Genomic DNA, 25,325 nt, shown 5'->3' on the forward strand with positions numbered 1-25,325 from the left:
CTAGCGGACTCGGTAGAGCACGGTTTTCTTTCTGTCCCATAATCCCCGCTTTTCTCCTTGTGAGTGTTGTGGATTGGGGCGGCCTGGCCTCCCTTGGTGCAGGGCTGCGGGGCATCCCTGTCCTGAACGGGCCTCTGTTGTGTGTGTGGCTCAGGCGGTGGAATCCATCCAGGCCGAGGACGAGAGCGCCAAGCTGTGCAAGCGCCGGATCGAGCACCTCAAAGAGCACAGCAGCGACCAGCCCGCGGCAGCCAGCGTGTGGAAGAGGAAGCGCATGGATCGCATGATGGTGGAGCACCTGCTGCGTTGCGGCTACTACAACACGGCCGTCAAGCTGGCGCGCCAGAGCGGCATCGAGGTGGGTGCCCGCCAGACGCAGGCACAGCGCCCCAGCTGGCCCCAGGCCTATGGCCAGCCGCCCTGTGGCATGTCCCCCAGCATGCCTGTGTCCCTACATGCTTGTGTCCCCCTCCCCCCACCCCCATGTGCGTGTGTCCCCCTCCCCCCACCCCCGTGTGCATGTGTCCCCCCTCCAGTGTGTGTGTGTGTCCCCCTCCCCGTGTGCGTGTCCCCCTCCCCGTGTGCGTGTCCCCCTCCCCCCGTGTGCGTGTCCCTACCCGTGTGCGTGTGTCCCCTTCCCGTGTGTGTGTCCCCCCCGTGTGCGTGTTTCTCCCCCGCCCCGTGTGCATGTCCCCACCCCTGTGTGTGTGTGTCCCCTTCCCGTGTGTGTGCCCCCCCCCCGTGTGCGTGTTTCTCCCCCACCCCATGTGTGTGTCCGCGCTGTGGTGAGGGCCTCCTCCCCAGCTGAGAGGCCCTGACCCTTTGTGGAAACGCACCTGGGACTTAGCCTTCTGAAGGCAGGAAGTCAGTGTCTAAGCGGCTCTCCAGGTTCTTCTCATTTCCCTGTGGTGTCTGCACACATCCTGCTTAGGATTTTCCCGCCCGATACCTGCACCCCAGGTTTTGCGCTGACACATGCTCCATTGCTGCCTCGTGAGAGCTTTGCCTTTATCTCAGGCGGGGTGCGTTTTCCGTGTTTTCTGTGGCACCCTGTAGAAACACGTGGCACCCTTGCCCTCCGTGGGTACAGCTGAGCAGACGCTGGGCGGTGCTGCCCTCTGGCACCTTTGGGCCAGGTTAGCTGGGGCGGCCTCTCTGCCATTGGGCAGTTGTCCACTGCCGTGGGGGCCCATGGCAGTTGGAGCCTCCCAGACCAGGACTTGGGCCCGTCGCCCTTGCCCCTGTCCAGATCCCGCTGTGGGAGCACAGCCTCACCTGACTCGGGTTAAGGTGGCGTCCGTGTTCCATTTGACTGAGATGACAACACTTGAGAACCTCTCAGGCAGGACTTGTGCGAGAGGATTGTGCCCCATGGCCCTGTCCCGGGCCCAGCCTCCCCATGCCCAGCCATGCGCCTGGCCCCACAGGCCTCCCTCCCATGCTGCTCCCTGCCACGGCTCCTCAGCCCACCTCCTCCCTGCTTCTGTCTAACCAGGGGTCTTCTCTTTTTCCACGGCTTAAATCCCACCCACATGTGTGTGGCTCCCACCTGGGGCATCATGGGCCTCAGCCCTGGCTGCATTCAACCCCAGCACAAGGCTCCCTTCCCAGCCTTGGAGGCGGCCTCACATTGTGCAGTCCAAGGCCTCGGGTGCCCATGGGGCCACACTCACGCCCCCATGCAGCCATCTGCACGCCCTGCTGGCTTGCAGCCTCCCCCACACTCCTGTCACGCTCCTGCCCAGCTCCCCAGCCTTGCGGCACTCCAGACACCCCCAGGCCCACCCGGCCCCACACTCCAGACTCACCTGCAGGCCCACCCCGGCCCCACACTCTAGACTCACCCCCAGGCCCACCCTGGCCCCCACACTCCACATTCACCTGCAGGCCCACTCGGTCCCACACTCCAGACTCACCCCCAGGCCCACCCCGGCCCCCACACTCCACACTCACCCGCAGGCCCACCCCAGCCCCCACACTCGACACTCACCTGCAGGCCCACTCCAGCCCCCACACTCTAGACTCACCCGCAGGCCCACTCCAGCCCCCACACTCCATACTCACCCGCAGGCCCACCCCAGCCCCCACACTCCAGACTCACCTGCAGGCCCACCCCAGCCCCCACACTCTAGACTCACCCGCAGGCCCACCCGGTCCCACACTCCAGACTCACCTGCAGGCCCACCCCAGCCCCCACACTCCAGACTCACCCGCAGGCCCACCCCAGCCCCCACACTCCAGACTCACCTGCAGGCCCACCCCAGCCCCCACACTCCAGACTCACCCGCAGGCCCCACACTCTGGACTCATCTGCAGGCCCCACACTCCGGGCTCATCTGCAGGCCCCACACTCCGGGCTCATCTGCAGGCCCCAACTCCGGGCTCATCTGCAGGCCCCACACTCTGGACTCATCTGCAGGCCCCACACTCCGGGCTCATCTGCAGGCCCCACACTCTGGACTCATCTGCAGGCCCCACACTCTGGACTCATCTGCAGGCCCCACACTCCGGACTCACCCGCAGGCCCCACACTCCGGACTCATCTGCAGGCCCCACACTCCGGACTCACCCGCAGACCCACTCGGCCCCACCCTCTTGCTGGCTCTTGTCCTCGGCATTTGTCCCGCACCTCGTTCACCTTCTCTCAGATGCTAACCTGGGTGGAGCGGCACCCTCCCACCCATGCCTTCTCCCCACTGCTGCACAGCCTCCCTGCTCGTGTGTGTGTGTGGTGTCTGTCCTGCCCTCCAGGAGGGGAGTGGTGAGCAGCTGCCCAGTGGGCAGGGTGAGCGAGTGAGTCCTCGTGTCCTGGAGGCCCTCACCTGCCCAGACCTGCACAGCGCTGTTGCTCTCGGCACCGCTGGGGTATGGCATCTCGGTTCACAAGCGTGAGTGTGACGTGTCACAGCTGTGCCATGAGTTGATCTGCCAGATGGCAAAGTGCACTGATCCTCTGGGTGACCGGGGCTGGTGCCCCTGGGTGCCCTGCAGTCTTGTTGAGTTTCCGAAGCCTCCAGGTCATGACTCGCAGCCACTCCAGTGTGCACCCAACATTCTCGTCGCTGGACGGGGTCATCTGTGATGCCTCTGCCGCGCTGCCCACTGGGCTGCTGTGACCCCCATCTGGTGCCATTTTTCCTCCACCTGGGTGTCAGGGAAGGGCATTCTCACCTGCACCTGCCCAGGCTCATGTGACGGACAGTGGGGCCAGCACATGTCCGCTCCGGTGCCCTGTCCCACATGCCTTTCCCACCCACCCGCCTCCCTGGCCCCGTGTGCCTGGCTTCCCCCAATGCACAGGCCCTCGCTCCATGCTGCCCACATGTCCTGGCTGCCTGGGGCGGCCCCCCGTGTGTTCACAGATGACCTAGCCATCCTCTCCTAAACGCCCAGCACACTGTCCTTGGGACACACGGGGTGTGGCCAAGCAACCTGGCAGTGGCTGCTGAAGCATGAGCTGTGGGTGCCCCTGGCCCCAGGGAATGTGCGCTGTGTTGGGGGAGAGAGACGTGAAGTGAAAGAAGGGGGTCCTGTGGTGGGCACAGGCCACGCGTTCCACAGAAGTGCGTAGAGCAGGGTGGATATGGGAGGGCTGATGATTCTAAGGCCAGTTGGAGTAGGCCTCAGCAGGGTGAGACAGGCTAGACTCAAGGTGTTAGGGTGCCCTGAGCGTGTCTGTCCGAAAGAGGGCCTGGAGCTGCTGTGTGGAAGAAGGCGGGCGTGTGGAGCCCATGAGGACTGGGTTGGGGGGGAGGGGTTCTTTCTGCTGAGATGCTCCGGAGGGCGTTGAGCTGAGGAATCGCTTTTGACCACAGGTGACCACGGCACTAGGAAGCCCTGGGGAAGGTGCTGCTGTGGCCGAGGGGGAGCTGCCAGGTTGTGGAAATGTAAACCCTGGCTGCGCTGGTCAGACCTGGACTTCCTGTAGGGGGCGCCATGGAATTCCCACGTGGGACCCCAGTTTCCTACCTGTGCACCAAAATTCCTGTGCACCAAAATTGGAGATGTGACAAACTTAGGAAAATAACCTCATGCTCTGGATTGGAGCAAGGTCCCAGACGATACAGGACAGGAAGCTGCTGCCGAGGGAAGGCCACCCAGGAACAGGACAGGAAGCCTGCTGCCGAGGGAAGGCTGCCCAGGAGGGGCAGAACAGAGTCCTCAGTGTGGCTGGTGCTGTGCACCTGCCTGTGCTGCCTTAGGCTGGACGCAGGGCTCTCAACCCGTAATCCTAGCACTCTGGGAGGCTGAGGCGAGCGGATCCGTTGAGCCCAGGAGTTTGAGACCAGCCTGGGCAGCAAAGTGAGAACCCTTCTCTACAAAATTTTTTTCAAATTAGCTGGGAGTGTTGGTGGGTGCCTGGGGTCCCAGCTACTCTGGAGGCTGCAGTGGGAGGATCACTTGAGCCCAGGAGGTGGAGGCTGCAGTGAGCCAAGATTGCACCACTGCACTCCAGCCTGGGCAACAGGACAACACCCTGTCTCAAAACAAACAAAAGTCAGCATGAGCATTTCGTGTGAGACAGAAAACCAGTTCACTTAGATGGTTTCCAGTTTCAGTTGACGTACGAGCCTGCTGCCAGCTGGCCTCACATCTTTCATGTGACTCTCACAACCGGAGACCCGGATGTTGGAGAAACCCTCAGTAAGAGAGATCCAGCTGGGTTCAGACCCCGAGGCTGTGTGGACGGGACATGAGGCAGGATATAGACCAGGAGCCACTTCCTGAAATTTAGAGCAAAACTACAAAACAAGGCCTTTGGGAGACCAGGGTGGGAGCATCACTTGAGCCCAGGAGTTCAAGACCAGCCTGGGCAATGTGGCAAGACCCTATTTGTATAAAAATAAAAAATTAACTGGGCATGGTGGTGTGCGCCTATAGTCCCAGCTACTCAGGAGGCTGAGGTGGGATGATCACTTGAGCCCAGGAATTTGAGGCAACAGTGAGCCATGATCTCACCACTGCATTCCATCCAGTCTGGACAAGAGAGCAAGACCCTGTCTCAAAAAAAAAAAAAATGGTTTTTCAAGTTGCAAAACAAAGCAAGACTTTGTGGAAGACCCAACATTCGCCTGCCCTGAAGGGGCTTCAGAAAAGAAATCATCAAAGCAAACATGCAAGAAAACACTATGAAGGGGCTCCAGAAAAGAATCATCAAAGCAAACATGCAAGAAAACGCTATGAAGGGGCTTCAGAAAAGAATCATCAAAGCAAACATTCAAGAAAACGCTATGAAGGGGCTTCAGAAAAGAATCATCAAAGCAAACATGCAAGAAAACGCTATGAAGGGGCTCCAGAAAAGAAATCATCAAAGCAAACATGCAAGGAAACGCTATGAAGGGGCTTCAGAAAAGAATCATCAAAGCAAACATTCAAGAAAACGCTATGAAGGGGCTTCAGAAAAGAATCATCAAAGCAAACATGCAAGGAAACGCTATGAAGGGGCTTCAGAAAAGAAATCATCAAAGCAAACATGCAAGAAAACACTATGAAGGGGCTTCAGAAAAGAATCATCAAAGCAAACATGCAAGAAAACACTATGAAGGGGCTTCAGAAATCATCAGAACAAACATGCAAGAAAACACTATGAAGGGGCTTCAGAAAAGAATCATCAAAGTAAACATGCAAGAAAACACTATGAAGGGGCTTCAGACAAGAAATCATCAAAGCAAACACGCAAGAAAATGCTATGAAGGGGCTTCAGAAAAATCAAAGCAAACGTGCAAGAAAATGCTATGAAGGGGCTTCAGAAAAGAAATCATCAAAGCAAACATGCAAGAAAACGCTTTGAAGGGGCTTCAGAAAAGAATCATCAACATGCAGGAAAACGCTATGAAGGGGCTTTAGAAAGAAATTATCAAAGCAAATATGCAAGAAAACGCTATGAAGGGGCTTCAGAAAAGAAATCATCAAAGCAAACATGCAAGAAAACGCTATGAAGGGGCTTCAGAAAAGAAATCATCAAAGCAGACATGCAAGAAAACGCTATGAAGGGGCTTCAGAAAAGAAATCATCAAAGCAAACGTGCAAGAAAACGCTATGAAGGGGCTTCAGAAAAGAAATCAAAGCAAACGTGCAAGAAAACGCTATGGAGGGGCATCAGAAAAGAAATCATCAAAGCAAACGTGCAAGAAGACACTATGAAGGGGTTTCAGAAAAGAAATCATCAACATGAACATGCAAGAAGACACTATGAAGGGGCTTCAGAAAAGAAATCATCAAAGCGAACATGCAAGAAAACGCTATGAAGGGGCTTCAGAAAAGAAATCATCAAAGCAAACATGCAAGAGGCCGGGCACAGTGGCTCATGCCTGTAATCCCAGCACTCTGGGAGGCCGAGGTGGGCAGATCACGAGTTCAGGAGATCGAGACCATCCTGGCTAACACGGTGAAACCGTCTCTACTAAAAATACAAAAATTTAGCCGGGCATGGTGGCGGGCGCCTGTAGTCCCAGCTACCCGGGAGGCCAAGGCAGGAGAATGGTGTGAACCCAGGAGGCGGAGCTTGCAGTGAGTAGAGATTGCGCCACTGCACTCCAGCCTGGGTGGCAGAGCGAGACTCCGTCTCAAAAAAACAAACAAAAGCACACATGCAAGAAAACGCTTTGAAGGGGCTTCAGAAAAGAATCATCAACATGCTTCAGAAAAGAAATCATCGAAGCAAATGTGCAAGAAAACGCTATGAAGGGGCTTCAGAAAAGAAATCATCAAAGCAAACGTGCAAGAAAACGCTATGAAGGGGCTTCGGAAAAGAAATCATCAAAGCAAACGTGCAAGAAAACGCTATGAAGGGGCTTTAAAAAAGATATCATCAAAGCAAACATGCAAGAAAACGCTATGAAGGGGTTTCAGAAACGAGAAACCGTTAAAGAAAAGATGCAAGAAAACAACACTATGAGGGGTTTCAGAAAAGAGAAATCATTAAAGCAAACATGCAAGAAAACGCTATGAAGGGGTATCAGAAACAAGAAGTCATGAAAGAAAAGGTGCAAGAAAACAATGTTATGAGGGGTTTCAGAAAAGAGAAATCATCAAAGAAAACAGCGCATCTGTGAGGCCGGTGGTCCAGACGTGGGGCTGTGGGACCCAAGTGGTGAACTGTGGCCTCATCCTGGGCCGTTGGGTCCTGAGCTATGTGCAGGTGGAGGTGCCGTCCTTGGTCCCACTGGGGAAGGTCGGGAGTCATTGCTGCTGAGGACCACCTGAGCGCTTGCCCCAAGCCTTGCCGTGCCTGGTGGAGTCCCGTACCAGCTGCTGTCCTGCCCCTGCCAGAGACCATGGGTTCCACTGCTAGGCACTGAGCACCCACCCCCTGTGCCCGGCCACTAGCGGAGACTTGATGCTAAGCCTGGGTTACTCTGTTTTTTTTGTTTTTTTTTTTTTGTTTTCTTTGCTTTCATATAAATCATTGGTTGTAAGTACCGCGATATTAGCCATAATGTGTTTATGTATTATTTAGCATGTTATTATTTGCTTACTGTTGATTTTGAAATGAGGGGGCTGCCCAGGGAGGGCCTGTAGATGTGCTGGGGGGCTGTGGGGAGTGGAGACAGGGCCGCCTGGCATGTGGCCTGGCCCTTCCTGCATGTGTGTCTCAGCAGCTCCTCTCCATGGACAGGTGGGGCCAGCCTGGCTCCCTTGCCCGGCTATGGCTGCTGTCTCTGTGAGCGTCCGACCTTTTGGTCCTTGGGGGCTGTTCTGTTCCTAGGATCTCAGAGCGGCCCTGAGTAGTCCACGAGTGCAGACCCACAGTGTGGACTGGAGATGCATCTGGAGTGGTGGCTGGTGCTGGGCCTGCCTCATGGAGGCTGGGGTGTGGGAGGGTGGCATGGGGGCCTTGAGCCAGCACATTCTGATCAGGTGCTGCTTCCTTCCTCTAAGGACCTAGTGAATATTGAGATGTTCCTGACGGCCAAAGAGGTGGAGGAGTCCCTGGAGAGGCGTGAGACGGCCACCTGCCTGGCCTGGTGCCATGACAACAAGTCCCGGCTCCGGAAGATGAAGGTGCATGGACTCCCAGGTTGGGGTGGGAGTGGGTCGGGGCCGAGGCTGCGCCACCTGCCCTGGAGCCAGCACCCCCTTGCCTGGTGGTTCACAGTAGTTTGGTTTTGGTTTGTAAGGTGGGGGTTGGGTTTGGGAGTTTTTTTGGTGGCTGTGTTACACTTTTAGGCTAAAATCTGGAAAAGTGCACCTCATTTGGCATTACAGTTTGTGTACAGCTGGCATGAGGCTCAGAAGGGGTGGGTTACAGGAGGCTGACCATGTGCACACAGCATGTTGGGGCTGCTGGGCTTAGAGCCTGGAGACAGGTCAGTCCTGCTCCATGGGGGTACTCCGTGGGCTCCCTGCACTCAGTCATAGACACAGAAAAGCTGGTTGGGAAGTCATTCTCCATCTGCGAGGCTGCAGAGCTCTGGGCTGTGATATTGTTAATACCCACTTTTTCTTTTCTTTTTTTTTTTTTGAGACAGAGTCTCGCTTTGTCGCCAGGGTGGAGTGCAGTGGCACGATCTTGGCTCACTTGCCTCCGGTGTTCAAGCGATTCTCTTGCCTTGGCCTCCTGAGCAGCTGGGATTATAGGCATGCGCCACCATGCCCAGCTAATTTTTGTATTTTTAGTAGACATGGGATTTCACCACGTTGGCCAGGATGGTCTTGATCTCCTGACCTTGTGATCCACCTGCCTCAACCTCCCAAAGTGCTGGGATTACAGGCGTGAGCCACTGTGCCCGGCCGAGTACCGACTTTTCTAGAGACCAAAAGAAGCTTAAGAAATGGACTCCTAAAGGACAAAATTTAAACCTGCTTATTAAAAGGCATTGTCACCCTCGGGGCTTGCAGAAATGTTTTAACTTATGTTAACACTTCTGCCTCCATTAGCAAAACTTTTCTGTTTTCTAAACTGAGCGCTGCTTTAACCTCACCCTGGCTGAGTTTGGCAGGGTGCACGCAGTTACCAGCCAGGAGTGACACACTGCCACTCAGGGCCGCCAAAACAAGCACGAAGCAAAGACGGGACGAAAAAGTAGAGCGGCTAATGGCTCCCCTAAAGAAAGTTTGGACCTTGGTATGGAAACCCTAAAAGGAAAGCCAGAATTGGTATGTAACCTGCGGCCCCACCACACAGTGCCAGCCCCACACTCCCTCCCAGAGAGCCGGCACACACCTCACAGTGGGAACTCCGCCAGGGCTGTTTCCTGTGGATGTCAGAGGGAAGATAGATTCTTGGTGCTGCCAGGATATTCCTGCAAGCCCTAATTACCTGCCAGACAGTGTTGCTGGAGGGTGTTGGGGGCTTGCCATGAGCACACGACCTGTCTGAAGCTGCTGTGGGGACAGGCAGGGCCAGGACTCAGGGCCCTGAATGCATGCCTGGGGGACGAGTGTGCCTGGTGTTGGATGAAGTTGAGATTGGATGCCTGGTGGATGAGCGTGCCTGGTGTTGGATGAGTTGAGATTGGGTGAGCGTGCTTGGTGTTGGATGAAGTTGAGATTGGATGCCTGGTGGATGAGTGTGTCTGGTGTTGGATGGAGTTGAGATTGGATGTCTGGTGGATGAGTGTGTCTGGTGTTGGATAAAGTTGAGATTGGTGTTGGATGATTTGAGATTGGATGCCTGGTGGATGAGCGTGCCTGGTGTTGGATGAGTTGAGATTGGATGAGCGTGCCTGGTGTTGGATGAGTTGAGATTGGATGAGCGTGCCTGGTGTTGGATGAGTTGAGATTGGGTGAGCGTGCTTGGTGTTGGATGAAGTTGAGATTGGATGCCTGGTGGATGAGTGTGTCTGGTGTTGGATGGAGTTGAGATTGGATGCCTGGTGGATGAGTGTGTCTGGTGTTGGATAAAGTTGAGATTGGTGTTGGATGATTTGAGATTGGATGCCTGGTGGATGAGCGTGCCTGGTGTTGGATGAGTTGAGATTGGATGAGCGTGCCTGGTGTTGGATGAGTTGAGATTGGATGAGCGTGCCTGGTGTTGGATGAGTTGAGGTTGGATGAGCGTGCCTGGTGTTGGATGAGTTGAGATTGGATGAGCGTGCCTGGTGTTGGATGAGTTGAGATTGGATGAGCGTGCCTGGTGTTGGATGAGTTGAGATTGGATGCCTGGTGGATGAGTGTGTCTGGTGTTGGATGAGTTGAGATTGGATGCCTGGTGGATGAGTGTGTCTGGTGTTGGATAAAGTTGAGATTGGTGTTGGATGATTTGAGATTGGATGCCTGGTGGATGAGCGTGCCTGGTGTTGGATGAGTTGAGATTGGATGAGCGTGCCTGGTGTTGGATGAGTTGAGATTGGATGAGCGTGCCTGGTGTTGGATGAGTTGAGATTGGATGAGCGTGCCTGGTGTTGGATGAGTTGAGATTGGATGAGTGTGTCTGGTGTTGGATGAGTTGAGATTGGTGTTGGATGATTTGAGATTGGATGCCTGGTGGATGAGCGTGCCTGGTGTTGGATGAGTTGAGATTGGATGAGCGTGCCTGGTGTTGGATGAGTTGAGATTGGATGAGCGTGCCTGGTGTTGGATGAGTTGAGATTGGATGAGCGTGCCTGGTGTTGGATGAGTTGAGATTGGATGAGCGTGCCTGGTGTTGGATGAGTTGAGATTGGATGAGCGTGCCTGGTGTTGGATGAGTTGAGATTGGATGAGCGTGCCTGGTGTTGGATGAGTTGAGATTGGATGAGCGTGCCTGGTGTTGGATGAGTTGAGATTGGATGAGTGTGTCTGGTGTTGGATGAGTTGAGATTGGTGTTGGATGATTTGAGATTGGATGCCTGGTGGATGAGCGTGCCTGGTGTTGGATGAGTTGAGATTGGATGAGCGTGCCTGGTGTTGGATGAGTTGAGATTGGATGAGCGTGCCTGGTGTTGGATGAGTTGAGATTGGATGAGCGTGCCTGGTGTTGGATGAGTTGAGATTGGATGAGCGTGCCTGGTGTTGGATGAGTTGAGATTGGATGAGTGTGCCTGGTGTTGGATGAAGTCGAGACTGGACGGGGCCTGAATCCATATTTAGATGCTGTCCAGAAATGCGCCCTGAAGACTCCAAATGACACGAAAACATGCCCGGTACGAGATGCGGCCGAGCCAGTTGGGGTACACGGCTGTCTGTGCAGTCTGCTCACATGTGCACGCATGCCAGGGGGTGTGTGGGGAGGCAAGGAGGAGCCAGACTGTGCTCTAACGGGTCCCTGGGACCAGCTGTGAGAACCTAGATGGGAAAAGAAACTTGAGACCCAAGTTTGACCTGGCTGAGAGATGGATTTCACAGGCATGGGTGGGTGAGTGGCCCTGAAGGCCCCTGAAGCAGTGAGTTGTTTGCTGCACGTCTGTGCGAAAGCCACACGGAGCCATCAGTGTGGGCGCCTGTCGCAGGGCGGGCACAGCCTTGTTGGCGCTCCACGCCATATGGGACAGTGTAGACTCGGTGTTTTAGATTTGGGTCTGAATACCTAAGTTTCACGACATAGACACACTTACATATTAGTGGACCAATTGAAAGTAACCTATTAGAGCAAAAGGTGTTATTGAAAAGCAGGTTTGAGGTGTCTGTTGTGTGAAGCGGTAACCTAGAGTGGGCCCAGAGTCCTGCTCTTCTAGAGCACCCCCTCGGCAGCTGCGTCCTGCCTTTAGACAGAGCCCCGGCACTCGCCTGCTCTAGACACGGCAGCCATCAGGCAGCCCCTGGGAGGCAGGTGGGGCCCTGGTGGGGAGCCTCTGTCTCTTCCCGCTGGCCCTTCCCTTCCTCTCCTGCCAGGCTGGCTCTGAAGGGAGCGGAGTGCTGACCGAAGTCTGCCTGCTGATTAGTGGGGTGGGGACTTGGGACCCTGGGATGACTTTGTGCCTCTCGGCTGATTTGTACCAAGCCTGGCACTCCCCACCCAGAGCCTGTGCCACTGCTGGGGTCAGAGACAGTCCTCTTGCCCCAGCTTGGAGCAAGCCTGTGAGTTCTGCGTCCAGCCTGTTGACCCGTCTGTCTAGGGACACAGGGTGATGAGGGGCTGAGGGTACAGGGCAGAGGCAGCAGGGCAGGGACCTGAGCCCCTCTGAGCCCCTGGAAGGCAGGTGGCCCCCGGGGGGTCTGGGCAGCCCAGTCCTCCCCACACCCATGCGGAGCCACTGCTGTGGGTGCTCTGTGCGTCGGGGCAGCAAGGCTGGCAGGTGGAGTGGGCTGGAGCACAGGTGGCACCTCAGAAAGCTCAGTGGGAAAAGCTCTGGGAAGTGGAAGTGATGAGCTTCAACTTAAATGCAGTGGTCCGGGATGGATTCATCTGCCACGTGGAGTTTCTGTTCATGCCGTCCTGAGAGCCAGGCCATGTGAACCCAGAGTGACACGTGGCCCCAGCCCAAGACTCGCTCCGTGGTGCCCACGCCTATATCCTGTTTCCGGGGTGAAGCCCTGAGAATGTCCTGAAACCACACGGAAGATCTTACGGTTTAGACGGACATGTCACTTCCGTAGAATCCGCGTCTCATCTTGGATGACTGCGGTCAATGTTGCCGTTGCCCCCACCCCAGCCACAAGTCTCGGCCCACGTTGGACTGAGGTTGCTGAGATTTCAGAGTGAGGGTTGGGCTTCCCTTGGGTGCACGTGAGAGGCTCATAGGCAGACACGTGTGGGACTTGGTCCTTCAGGAGCTTCCCCGCCGGCCCCCGCCTCAGGCATAGTGCCTTCAGCCAGCAGCCCCAACTCGGCCTCTCTCCGTCTTCTACACATCCTGGAAGCGCCCTCCCTTCACGCGAGCCGCCACTTGGCCTCACAGCCACCTAGGACCTCAGTGTCCCCTGGGCCAGGCCTCCGTTCCATGTGCCACCCGCCTGGGGCCTCGGCACCGGCCCTGGCTTCTGCCCGCCATGTTCTCGCCAGGTGTCTGTGCGGTCCCCCGTCCATAACCTCGGTGCAGGCGCTCCCCGCCCTACCGACCTGGGTCCTGCCTGCTCCAAGCTTGCTTCTCTGCCTCATGCCCCTGTGAGGCACCAGCCAGCAACCCCACATGTGGTCCCTGTCTCCTCCCCGCCCTACCGACCTGGGTCCTGCCTGCTCCAAGCTTGCTTCTCTGCCTCATGCCCCTGTGAGGCACCAGCCAGCAACCCCACATGTGGTCCCTGTCTCCTCCCCGCCCTACCGACCTGGGTCCTGCCTGCTCCAAGCTTGCTTCTCTGCCTCATTGTTCTGTGAGGCACCAGCCAGCAGCCCCACATGTGGTCCCTGTCTCCTCCCCGCCCGGGGCATCAGCGCCTCGGGACAGGACTTGCCCACGTTCTCCCAGAACAGCCCCGGGTTCAAGCCAGCACCCAGTCTACATTCGGGATAGTTGGGTCCAGAGGCCCGGTGGGAGTGTAGAGGAAGCAGTGGCCTCAGGGCGGGACCCAGGAAGCTGCTTTGTCCTTGCAGAGGGGTTGGTGCCTTTGCTCCAGCAGCTGCACCTGCTGCTCTGCCCTCCCAGCTGTGCTCCTGGAAGCGCCCTGAGCGTCCCGGCCTTCGGGTTGAAATGCTGGGCGGCTGCACGCCCCACCGCAGCTGCAGGAGCAGGGGCGGGACTCACATTCAGAACCCAGTGTTCCCTGGAAAGTCTGCTGCAGGTTAAAGTGGCAACTTCAGCCTCAGCCCTGCCTTCCCCGTGCCTGTGAGAGAGGGGTTCAGAGCTTTGGTTGTGGGGTCTGCTGGTGGACATGCGGGTGCGGCACCCGGGCACCTGGGCTCTGTGGGATGTGCTGTCTAAGCCCTCGTCTTGTCTTTGCCCTCAGAGCTGCCTGGAGTTCAGCCTCAGAATCCAGGAGTTCATTGAACTCATCCGGCAGAATAAGAGACTGGACGCTGTGAGGTAGGCATTGCGGACGTGCGTCTCCTCGAGGGAGGGCAGGATGTTCGGCTGCGGCCCCTGCCAGCCCTCCCTGTCGTGGTCTGGGTCCTGGGACGTCCCCTGGGTCATCCCCTGGGTCTTGAGTCTGACTCCTGCCCGCTCAGGTGGCTGCTTCTCCCACTCTTCCTGAATGGGACTTGGGGAGTGAGGCCTGGAGCCTGGCAGGGCCCCCACCAAGGTGTGGCCCCAGGTGGGCATCCAGACCCCCGTGGCTGCCAGGGGAACCAGCTTTGAGGTCCCGACCGTCCACGTAAAACACGTGGATCAGGCTCCCGGCACCCCCTTTCCACGTTGGAAAGTGCCGCCAGCCTTAGTAGCTGGGAGTGTCTCTGACGTGTGGTCCTCAGGTAGCTCCAAGCGTCCTGAGCTTGGGAATGTCCCTCACGGTCATCGGGGAGTGTTGACAGCGTGTGATGAGGGCACTTCTGGGTTCTCCGACCTGTCTCCGACCCAAGGGCGGCGTGCAGTGAGCTGAGGCCAGCGGCGCCCTGGTGGTCAGGCCTGAGAAGGGGATGCTGGCTGTCACTGTGGCTCAGCCCAGTTGGGGTGCACGGCGTCTGCAAAGTAAGAGAGGCTGTCCGCTGGCTTCCCGCTGGCTCCCCAGAGTGGGCATCGTCAGGCAGCAGTGGGCCCTGGCCTGGGCAGTGTCGGCCAGTTCGTGCTCACCCCGTCTCGGGGCAGGGCTGCTCCTTGAGTGCTAGGTCGTCTCACTCACTTTCATGGAGGTTCCTGAGCGGCCAAGCCTTGCGGTGACGCTTGAGTTGCTGTGTGGGGTGTGTGGGCCTGGCTGGCCCTCAGCTCCCGGGCGAGTGCCCAGCAGGTGTGTTTGCCAGGAGGGGGCGCCTGTCCATGCCCACAGAAACCCGTCCGCGACTCCATATCCACCTGCAGTGGGCCAGGTGGCCGAGTGTTCCACAGAGGGCCCATTTGGAGAAGTGGGCGTCTCGCGATGAGGTGCTGAGGGTGGTCCCCAAGATGCACGGCAGAACCACGGCAAGTCCCTGCCCTTGCGTGGACCCTGGAGAGGCCCGGGGTCCTGCTCCGGCTCCTGATGCCAACATGGGCGCATGGTGGCAGGTCAGGCCTCGTCTTCACACACGAGGGAGCCAGGCCTGCAACGAGGTCCCTTCTGTGCCTGAGAGGGCTAAAGCGGGGATCTCGGGACCCAGGCCAGTGGAGAGTGGCGTGTGAGCGTTGCGGGGACACGGCCAGGGGCCCCCTGTCAAGAGGAGGGGCTCCCGCTCTGCTCTGGCCTCAGTGTGGCCTCGGTGCCTGTGTCGCTGGCCTCTGTCCGGCGGCAGTCTGCTTCCATCCGGAGTCAGCCTCCGTCTCCTTGAGGGCCCCGGCAACTGTCAGCCCTGGAGTCTGAAAACAAAACGTGTCCATCCCGGAGTCCCTCCGTCACAGGTGTCTTCATCTAGGTGGCAGCTGGTTCCGCATAGGGTCTGTTGACCTGTTACCCCCACTCCGCATAGGGTCTATTTGCCTGTGTTACCCCGGCTCCGTGTAGGGTCTGTTTGCCTGTGTTACCCCCACTCCGCGTAGGGTCTGTTTACCTGTGTTACCCCTACTCCGCGTAGGGTCTCTTTGCCTGTGTTACCCCCGCTCCGCGTAGGGTCTCTTTGCCTGTGTTACCCCCGCTCCGCGTAGGGTCTCTTTGCCTGTGTTACCCCCGCTCCGCGTAGGGTCTCTTTGCCTGTGTTACCCCCGCTCCGCGTAGGGTCTCTTTGCCTGTGTTCCCCCCGCTCTGGGTAGGGTCTATTTGCCTGTGTTACCCCCGCTCTGCGTAGGGTCTGTTTGCCTGTGTTACCCCCGCTCCGCGTAGGGTCTATTTGCCTGTGTTACCCCCGCTCCGCGTAGGGTCTATTTGCCTGTGTTACCCCCACTCCGTGTAGGATCTCTTTGCCTTGTTCCCCCTGCTCTGGGTAGAATCTGCCCTAGAGACTCGCGGGGCCTCCACCTCATAATGTCTGAGCCGAGCTCAGAGCTGTGCCCTCTGCGGCCTCGTCTGTTGCAGGGGAGCAGGCAGGTCCCAGGAAGTGCGTGTCCTTCCTCCCCCAAGCAGACACGTGCTGCCTCGAAGTCTCATCAGCCAGCCGGGCAGGCATGGCAAACAACACCCCAGTGTCTCGGGGGCAGGCGCAGTGTGAGCTACATCCTCTGCTGGGGCCGTCTTGGGAGTGGTTCTCCAGATGCCAGGGCCTGGTCAGGGAAGTCCGGCCTCAGCTCAGCGTGGCCCTGGAGCCACCCACAAGGCACATGGGAGCTGGGCTGGGGTGGCAGATGGGGCATCGGCAGGACGTTTGTGGGGTGAGGGAGTGCGGGTGTCTGGCTGGGAGCCCAGAGGGTGGTGTGTATCGCTGAGGCTGGACAAGAGGGAAGGCGGAGAAGCCTGGCCACGTGTCTCCTGAGGGCTCCAGGCAGGGCCCTCTCACCTGCTGCCAGGGTCCCAGCCCGCAGGAGCTTCCCGTGCACCTCTGAACTCACGGTCCACATGGCGCTGGAGCGTCGGGCACCATCTACAGGGCTTGAGGCCAGCAGCCTAGCCTCTGGGTCCACTGGGGCAGGCGAGGTGAGTCCTGCTGTCTGTGGAGCCAGCGTGCTGGGCCGGGCAGGGGGCCTCGTTGGCTGGGGTGGCTGCAGCTCCGCCCTGCCTGGGGCATTTGTGGGTTTTTGCGAAATGCAAAAGTATGAGCTGCTAGTGATTAACTTTTAATGCCTTTAATTTTTAGTAAATGAGTAAGTGAATCCCTGACCCCAGGCAGCTGGAACCTGGCCTGTACTTCATGGGCTTTGTGTGAGCAGCTCCGTGCAGTCTGTCGCACACCCACACCTCAGCCTGGCCAGGCACCGTTTAGGAATTTTGTCTTCTGGGTGTTCTCTCTCTCTCTCTCTCTCTCTCCGTGTGTGTGTGTGTGTGTGTGTTTTGAGGTTGAGTTTTGCTCTGTTGCCTGGCACAATCTCAGCTCACCGCAACCTCCGCCTCCCGGGTTCAAGTGATTGTCCTGCCTCAGCCTCTGAGTAGCTGGGATTACAGGCGCCCACCACCACGCCCGGCTAATTTTTGTATTTTTAGTAGAGATGGGGTTTCACCATGTTGGCCAGGCTGGTCTTGAACTCCTGACCTTGTGATCCGCCCACCTTGGCCTTCCAAAGTGCTGGGATTACAGGCGTGAGCCACCGTGCCTGGCCCGTGTGTTTATATTTTTAAAGAAAAATGGATGTTTTTGTGTTTCTTATGTTAGCTGCATTTAGTTTGTTAAAGAAAAGTCACGGTTTTGTTTCCCCTGTGTCCTGTGGATGCATACCGTGCTGTTCTCCCCAGACCTGCTCTGAGGGCCCCACATCTCGGCTGCAGTTCTCTGTGTGTTGGGGCTGAATGCTGGCATCAAACGATCTGAAAAGAGTCAGCTGCCACTGTTAGGTTTTCTGTTTCTGTCTTGGGGTCAGGATTTGTGGATCAGGGACCTGGGGTGCGAGGTGAGGCAGCTTGTTAGGCGGATGATGTCTGTCTGGGGTTTGATTGATGGTGAGATAAGACACGTAAACCAGGTCATGCAAATGAGATCTTGTAGATGTCAACCACAGAGATTAAATTTCCTCTCTTCAGCAGCTCTGGGAGGAGGTGAGATGCCCGTTGGCCGTGTTCTGTGCACGTCTTGGCGTGTGACGAAGGGTGACTTGTCTCCAGAGATGGAATGAGGGGGTTGGGTGGGGCTCCTTCTGGACTCAGACCCACGCCCAGCCACGCGCTCCAGGAGGGGGATGCATGGGCACTGGAATCTCGGATGGCCGTCCCCAGCCCCTGCACACGCACCCTGCGGGGTCGGCCGTGTGGATTCACCCCCGACTCCCAGGCCCTGCACAGGCCCTGGGGCGTCAGCCGTGTGGACTCCCCAGGCTGGGTCCCAAGCCTGGACGCCCCCCACTCCCTGCTGCCCCGGGCTCTCCTGGTGGTGCTTCCACCACGTGGTCCCTGTGCTGTCCATCAAGGGGCTGCTGGGCCACCTCCTACACTAACTCCAGTCTCTGCCAGACACTGCATCTTCTCCAAGGCCACCGTGAGCGCCTGGCACCTCCTCAGCCCTGTGTTCCTTGGTACATGCCTTGTTCTGGACAGCACAGGGCTGACTCACACATGGGACTTGAGGCCCCTGGTTCTGTGCATTGGGGTCGCTTTGGCCGAGGGGCCCTGAGGGCTGAGAACATGGGGTGCACAGGGGCCCGTGTGAGGGTCAGGACATGGGGGTGCAGGCCCTCAGGACAGCCAGAGGGACAGTGACCCTGTGTGTGTGGGGGGCATGAGAATGGGGGCCCTGGGGGTGAGCAGGTGCCCGCTGGTCAGCTTGAAAGGGATCTGTTATGTTCTGCTTTGGTTTCTTGGTTGCCCAGCCTTGGACTAGAGTGGGGTTCTGGCCTGGAGTAGGCCTGTGTGCATCCCGCAGAGTTGGCTCAGGAAAGATCGTGGCTGCATGTGGTGTGTGGCACGCTCAGGGCTGAGAGGGCTGGGCCGGATCTGCAGGGAGTCCAGCCTGTGGGCTGAGGGAGGCTGTTCTTCGGAAGGTTGTGCTGGGCGTCACTGCCAAACAGCAAGGACTGCAGTTGAGAAGACTACACGTTCTTGGTCCGCTGGGGCCACGGGGTCCGTGGGGGCGAGCATCCGGGGAGAGTGGGAATCCTCAGGGTTTGGGTTCCTTGTAAACCAGAATCGCTTTGGAGAGGCCTCGGGGGCAGGTGCCATTTGCAGTTCTGGTGTTTTCCGTGGGTTGTGTGTGTGGCTTGGGTGCCCTGTCCCCTGGAGGAAGGAGTGTCTGGTAGCTGCTCCTCCAGCCTCTGGTGAGCCGCACCTCCCGCCATCCCAGCCCCACCCAGCAGGTCGGCTTGGAGTGAGGCGATTACTTTGTACCTAGACTCTGACATAAAAGCTGTTAGCTCAGATTTTTCAACTTAAAAATGCAGGCCGGGTGCAGCGGCTCATGCCTATAATCCCAGCACTTTGGGAGGCCGGGGCAGGAAGATGGCTTGAGCCCAGGAGTTGGAGACCAGCCTGGGCAACACAGCGAGAATCTGTCTCTAACAAGATGTTTTTTACATTAGCTAGGTGTGGTGCTGCACATCTGCAGTCTCAGCTTCTCGGGAAGATCGCCTGAGCCTGGGAGTTCGAGGCTACAGTGAGCTGTGACTGTGCCACTGCACTGCAGCCTGGGTGACAGAGTGAAACCCTGTCTCTAAAAGTTAAAATTAAAACGCAAACTTAAATGTGCCAAAATGTTGTTTTTTAGACATGCAAGAAAGCACTTCAGCCAAGCAGAAGGGAGCCAGCTGGACGAGGTGCGCCAGGCCATGGGCATGCTGGCCTTCCCGCCCGACACGCACATCTCCCCGTACAAGGTAGGGCGTGCGTCCCTGGGGTCGGTGTCATGCTGGGGTGGGGATCCAGGGTGTGTCTCTGGTCTGTAGCTGCTTCCACACGTGGGGCGGGACGTGAGGGCCCCATCCCAGCCACACAGCCTGTCCAGCCTGCCAAGACAAGCTTTTCTTGTTTGACTCCCATTTTGCTCATAAGAAATTTGAATCAGGGCTGTGTGTGGTGGCTCACCCCTGGAATCCCAGCACTTTGGGAGGCTGAGGTGGGAGGACTGCTTGAGCCCAGGGGTTTGAGAACAGCCTGGGGAACATAGTGAGACCCCACCTCTACAAAAAAAATTTTTTTGAAAATTAGCTGGGCATACTAGCACCTGCCTATAGTCCAGCTACCCAGGAGGCTGAGGTGGGAGGATCACTTGAGCCCATAAGGTTGAGGCTGCAGTGAGCCAAGATTGTGCCACTGCACTCCAGCTGGGGTGACAGAGCAGGACCTTGTCTCCAAAAAAAAAAAAAAGCAATTGAGAAAGGTTCAGGAAGCCTTTCAGCCTGGAGCGTTCAGCCGGGGCCCAGCTTCCTTGCCTGTTTCCCTGGTTCTCCTTTCTCTGCAGCCCCTGAGTCAGGAGTTAGGCTGCACCGTCTTCCGTGGTTCTTTCTCTTGCTGACGCTTTGTATTTTATCTGTAAATATTGGAGCCTCCGACTCTCTGCCGTCACTGGGGTAGGGTTGGGGGTTCTGCCATCACTAACCAGGCACCCTGTGCTCAGACCTGGCCCCAACCCAGCAGCTGGCTGCTCCTGGGTGAGTGGCTCCACTCTGCACCCGTGCCCACCCCTGCACCCACCCCATGCCCACCGTGTGCTCACCCCCCTGCCCACCCCCATGCCCGTGCTCACCTCTGCACCCACCCCCATGCCCACCCCCATGCCCACCTGTGCTCACCCCCATGCCCACTCCAGTGCCCATGTGCCCACCCCTGCACCCACCCCCATGCCCGTGTGCTCACTCCTGCACCCATCCCATGCCTACCGTGTGCTCACCCCATGCCCACCCCATGCCCACCATGTGCTCACCCCTGCATCCACCCCCGTGCCCACCGTGTGCTCACCCCTGTGCCCACCATGTGCTCACCCCTGTACCCACCCCCGTGCCCACCCCTGTGCTCGTCACACTGGGAACAGTTTCAGTTCCTGGAAAAGGGGGAAGCAGATAAAACCTCCTGGAGTTGACAGTTTGTTCTCTGAGCCTGGCGCCAGTCTCTGTCAGAGGCGGGGGTGTTTCCCGGCAGCCCCCACCTGCCACCCTGTAGGGACTGCAAAGCCCTGGGCAGTCCCAGACCCGCTGCCTTCTGAAAGCTGCTGGAAGCTTTCTCAGCCTGAATTCTCCTGGATCTCAGGCGTTTGGGGCATCTCATAATAAATCATCATTAGGTCACGAGGATCTTCAGGGGTGGGGTCTGAGCTTCCCGGACTGTGAGTTGGCACCTTGTTTCTCTCACTTGCTCTGGAGAGGATTTTGTTAGAAATGCAGGAAAGGCTGACCCATACAGGGGGCTGAGACTTCGGGCCTAGGCCGGGTGGAGCATGCACCTCTCACCGGACGCAGCCCTGCAGTGTGGTAAAGAGGGAGGCAGGCAGTGCCAGCCCCAAGGCTCATCTGTTGCCAGATTCAGGGGGCAAAACCGTGTCTCGTGGCAGGAAAATGGGCCCCGTTGCCATGGGTCAGGCAAGAAACAGAAGGAAGCATTTTGTTCAGAGAATGGCAGAAGCCACCAGAGGCCCAGAGGCAACCAGTCCTGGGGATTGAGGATGCCAGGAGCTGTTCCTTCTCAGTGAGGACCTTCTGGACTGTGGGCTTCCTCCCTTGTAGACTTTGATTTTTAGACAAAAATGAGATTTAAAACAGCCTTTAAAAATGTTGGAGTTAAGTGTGGTGTTTACCCTAAACTGAGACTGAGAAGCTTACAGAGACTGATGGGTGACGTCCCCTGATGACCACCTCCCCTCCCTCCAGGTGTGGCCGTCTCCCCCCAAGCTAGAGACTGAGCGGCCTTTCTGGGTTGATGTGAAGGTTTTTCTCTCCTGTGCTCACACATGCTCTCTCTCTTAAGTCTAAACCTGAGGTTATTTAGGGACAGACATTCATCAGGTTTAATTTTCTGTTCTGTGATGCTTTAACCTAACATGGACCGGTTGTTTTCCATTTCAGACATGATTTCTCTGAAGTAAGAGTTTTTACACCTAATGCTCTGAGGTGCACTCTGCACTGAGCTGTCCTTCCAGCTGTGTGAATCTATTTTTTGTCACAGTGCACAGGATGCACACATTCCAGATCATTCAAGTTGATTCACAAGTGAGTGTAGCAGAGTTAAGTCAGCACCAGCCCTGTGGCATGTTGAAATCAGAGTTAAGTCAGCACTGGCCCCACAGTGTGTTGAAATCACAGAGTTAAGTCAGCACTGGCCCCATGGCGTGTTGAAACCACAGAGTTAGCACCAGCCCCACGGCGTGTTGAAATCACAGAGTTAAGTCAGCACCTGCCCTGCAGTGTGTTGAAATCAGAGTTAAGTCAGCACTCATCCCGCAGCATGTTGAAATTAGAGAGTTAAGTCAGCACTTGTCCCACAGTGTTGAAATCAGAGTTAAGTCAGCACTCATCCCGCAGCATGCTGAAATCAGAGAGTTAAGTCAGCACTTGTCCCACAGTGTGTTGAAATCAGAGTTAAGTCAGCACTCATCCCGCAGCATGTTGAAATCAGGGAGTTAAGTCAGCACTTGTCCCACAGTGTGTTGAAATCAGAGTTAAGTCAGCACTCATCCCGCAGCATGTTGAAATCAGAGAGTTAAGTCAGCACTTGTCCCACAGTGTGTTGAAATCAGAGTTAAGTCAGCACTCATCCCGCAGCATGTTGAAATCAGGGAGTTAGATCAGCACTGGCCTTGCAGCATGTTGAAATCAGAGAGTTCCAGCACTCATCCCGCAGAGTGTTGAAATCAGAGTTAAGTCAGCCCTTGTCCTGCAGGTGTTGAAATCAGAGCGTTAAGTCAGCACTGGCCTCACAGCGTGTTGAAATCAGAGACTTAAGTCAGAACTGGCCCTACAGTATTTTGAAATCAGAGAAGTCAGCACTCCTCCGACAGTGTGTTGAAATCAGAGTTAAGTCAGCACTCACCCCACAGCATGTTGAAATCGGAGTTAAGTCAGCACTCATCCCACAGTGTGTTGAAATCAGAGTTAAGTCAGCACTTGTCCCGCAGCATGTTGAAATCAGAGAGTTAAGTCCATACTGGCCTCGCAGTGTGTTGAAATCAGAGAGTTAAGTCAGCACTGACCCTGTAGTGTGTTGAAATCAGAGTTAAGTCAGCACTCATCCCGCAGCATGTTGAAATCAGAGAGTTAAGTCCATACTGGCCTTGCAGTGTGTTGAAATCAGAGAGTTAAGTCAGCACTGACCCTGTAGCGTGTTGAAATCAGAGTTAAGTCAGCACTCATCCCGCAGCATGTTGAAATCAGAGAGTTAAGTCAGCACTCACCCCACAGCGTGTTGAAATCAGTTAAGTCAGCACTCACCCCACAGCATGTTAAAATCAGAGTTAAGTCAGTACTCATCTACAGTGTGTTGAAATCAGACTTAAGTCAGCACTTGTCCCACAGCATGTTGAAATCAGAGAGTTAAGTCCATACTGGCCTCACAGTGTGTTGAAATCAGGGAGTTAAGTCAGCACTCATCCTGCAGCATGTTGAAATCAGGGAGTTAAGTCAGCACTCATCCTGCAGCATGTTGAAATCAGAGAGTTAAGTCAGCACGGGCCCTATAGCATGTTGAAATCAGAGTTAAGTCAGCACTCATCCCGCAGCATGTTGAAATCAGAGTTAAGTCAGCACTCATCCCACTGTGTGTATCAGTCAACACTTGAGGGAGTTATGCTTTGTGCTGACCCTTAGTGCAAAGTGTGTGGGTCACTGGGGGATGGCTGTGGGCCGATGACACCTGCTTCACCATGGTCCACGTTTTTAAGCTGTCCCAGGAGCTTCCCTGGGAGCATCCCCAGGACCCTCTGCTCTCTGTCTTCCAGGACCTTCTGGACCCTGCACGGTGGCGGATGCTGATCCAGCAGTTCCGGTACGACAACTACCGACTACACCAGCTGGGAAACAACTCTGTGTTCACCCTCACCCTGCAGGCCGGCCTCTCAGCCATCAAGACACCGTATCCTACCTCCCGTGCGCAGTGCGGTTTGGCCTGGGGTTGGCGTCTTTGGTCATATTTTAACACGCTGACCCTGCACCTTGCCACTCTTGTCCTCCCACCACAGACAGCCCCGAGCTCCCGTGTGCTGCACTTGCGTGGTGTCTGGATGGTCGGGGTGGGGCCGTGTTGAGGGGCCTCGGATGCGTCGTGCAGCCTTCACTCTGGGAAGTGGTGCGCTTCCTCTCTCATCATCTCAGAGGCCGCCATGGGCATTGATCTAAAAGCCCGATTTTGATGTGTTCTGGCAGCCGGGAGATTACCATTCAGAATAGTTTTCCCGTGTGATTACCAAGAACCTTGCCTGTGACTGACTCTGCCCTGCCTGTGACTGACTCTGTCCCGCCTGTGACTGACTCTGTCCCGCCTGTGACCGACTCTGTCCCGCCTGTGACTCTGTCCCTGCCTGTGACTGACTCCATCCTGCCTGTGACTCACTCGGCTCCCGCCTGCAACGGACTTGGTCCCTGCCTGCGACTCACTGTGGCCCTGCCTGTGACTGAGTCTGTCCCGTCTGTGACTGATTCCTTCCTGTGACTGACTCTGTCCCACCTGCAACTGACTTCTTCCTGCCTGTGACAGACTCTGCCCCTGCCTGCGACTGAGTCTGTCCCTTCCTGCAACTGAGTCCATCCCGCCTGTGACTCTGTCCTCGCCTGTGACTGACTCCGCCCCTGCCTGTGACTGACTGCCTTGGCCTGTGACTGACTCTGCCCCTGCCCTGTGACTGTCTCTGCCCCTGCCCTGTGACTGTCTCACCTGTGACTGACTCCGTCCTGCCTGTGACTCAGCCTCTTACTGACTCTACCCCTGCCTGTGACTGACTCTGCCCTCACCTGTGACTGACTCTGTCCCCACCTGTGACTGACTCTGTCCCCACCTGTGACTGACTGTCCTCCTGCAACTGACTCTGACCCCGCCTATGAATGTCTTTCATGTGACCTGCCTCAGGCCCAGAGGGCAGTGAGTGTTTCGTGATTGCCGCTGGTACCTGGCTGTGCCGGGGTATGAATGAGACTCAGGCCCCCTCCCTTGTCCCCTCTTTGTGGAACTCTGAGCGAGAGGGCTGGCGTGCTTGCCCACTGCCTGTTCCTAGGTGCCAGCAGAACGTCCCTGCTGGGTGGCTCTTGTCCTGCCTGGAGAGGTTACGTGGCCGGGGAGAGGGCGGCGGGCGACGGAGCCACTCTGTGCTTGTGGTCCTGGTGCTGGAGGCCGGGGTGAGAAGGCGCAGGCTTCTTGTCTCCACCGAGGCCTCAGTGGGGCTGTTTAGCTGTCGAGTGCAGCACTTCCTGTGCCTCGAAAGACAGCCCCGTGTAGTCAGCATGGCGCCCACATAGCCAGAAGGGCACGCAGCCCAGGGCAGAGTGGCCACAGGGGGCTGGGCTCACCCCGGCTGCCCTGGGTGGCCCCCAACCCTTCCTTGACCCGATGCTCAGACAGTGCTACAAGGAGGACGGCAGCTCCAAGAGCCCTGACTGCCCTGTGTGCAGCCGCTCCCTGAACAAGCTGGCGCAGCCCCTGCCCATGGCCCACTGTGCCAACTCCCGCCTGGTCTGCAAGATTTCTGGCGACGTGATGAACGAGAACAATCCGCCCATGATGCTGCCCAACGGCTACGTCTACGGCTACAATGTGAGGGGGGCAGGGCAGGGGGGCCAGGCTGGCACGCATTGCCATCGGGACAGGGCTGTGTGGGACGGGCAGGGCAGGGGGGCCAGGCTGGCACACATCGCCATCGGGACAGGGCTGTGTGGGATGGGCAGGGCAGGGGGGCCAGGCTGGCACGTGTCGCCATTGGGATAGGGCTGTGTGGGATGGGCAGGGCAGGGGGGCCAGGCCGGCACGCATCG

General features: G+C 56.9%; 1 protein-coding gene across 4 annotated transcripts in view; it reads left to right on the top strand.

The window, feature by feature from the left end:
• Positions 1–25,325, top strand: part of MAEA (macrophage erythroblast attacher, E3 ubiquitin ligase) — a 52,961-nt gene that overhangs the window by 26,099 nt on the left and 1,537 nt on the right. For 2 of the 4 annotated variants that reach the window (XM_034958163.3, XM_034958164.3), the window contains exons 3-8: positions 155–358; positions 7,882–8,004; positions 13,747–13,823; positions 19,145–19,253; positions 23,303–23,436; positions 24,912–25,107. In XM_034958163.3, the coding sequence (XP_034814054.1) occupies positions 155–358; positions 7,882–8,004; positions 13,747–13,823; positions 19,145–19,253; positions 23,303–23,436; positions 24,912–25,107 (843 nt within the window). The remainder of the gene's footprint in view (positions 1–154; positions 359–7,881; positions 8,005–13,746; positions 13,824–19,144; positions 19,254–23,302; positions 23,437–24,911; positions 25,108–25,325) is intronic. The other 2 variants (XM_034958165.3, XM_063603664.1) reach the window with 2 other exon arrangements.

Source organism: Pan paniscus, chromosome 3 (genome assembly GCF_029289425.2).
Source record: "Pan paniscus chromosome 3, NHGRI_mPanPan1-v2.0_pri, whole genome shotgun sequence".
NCBI classification, from domain to species: Eukaryota; Metazoa; Chordata; class Mammalia; order Primates; family Hominidae; genus Pan; species Pan paniscus.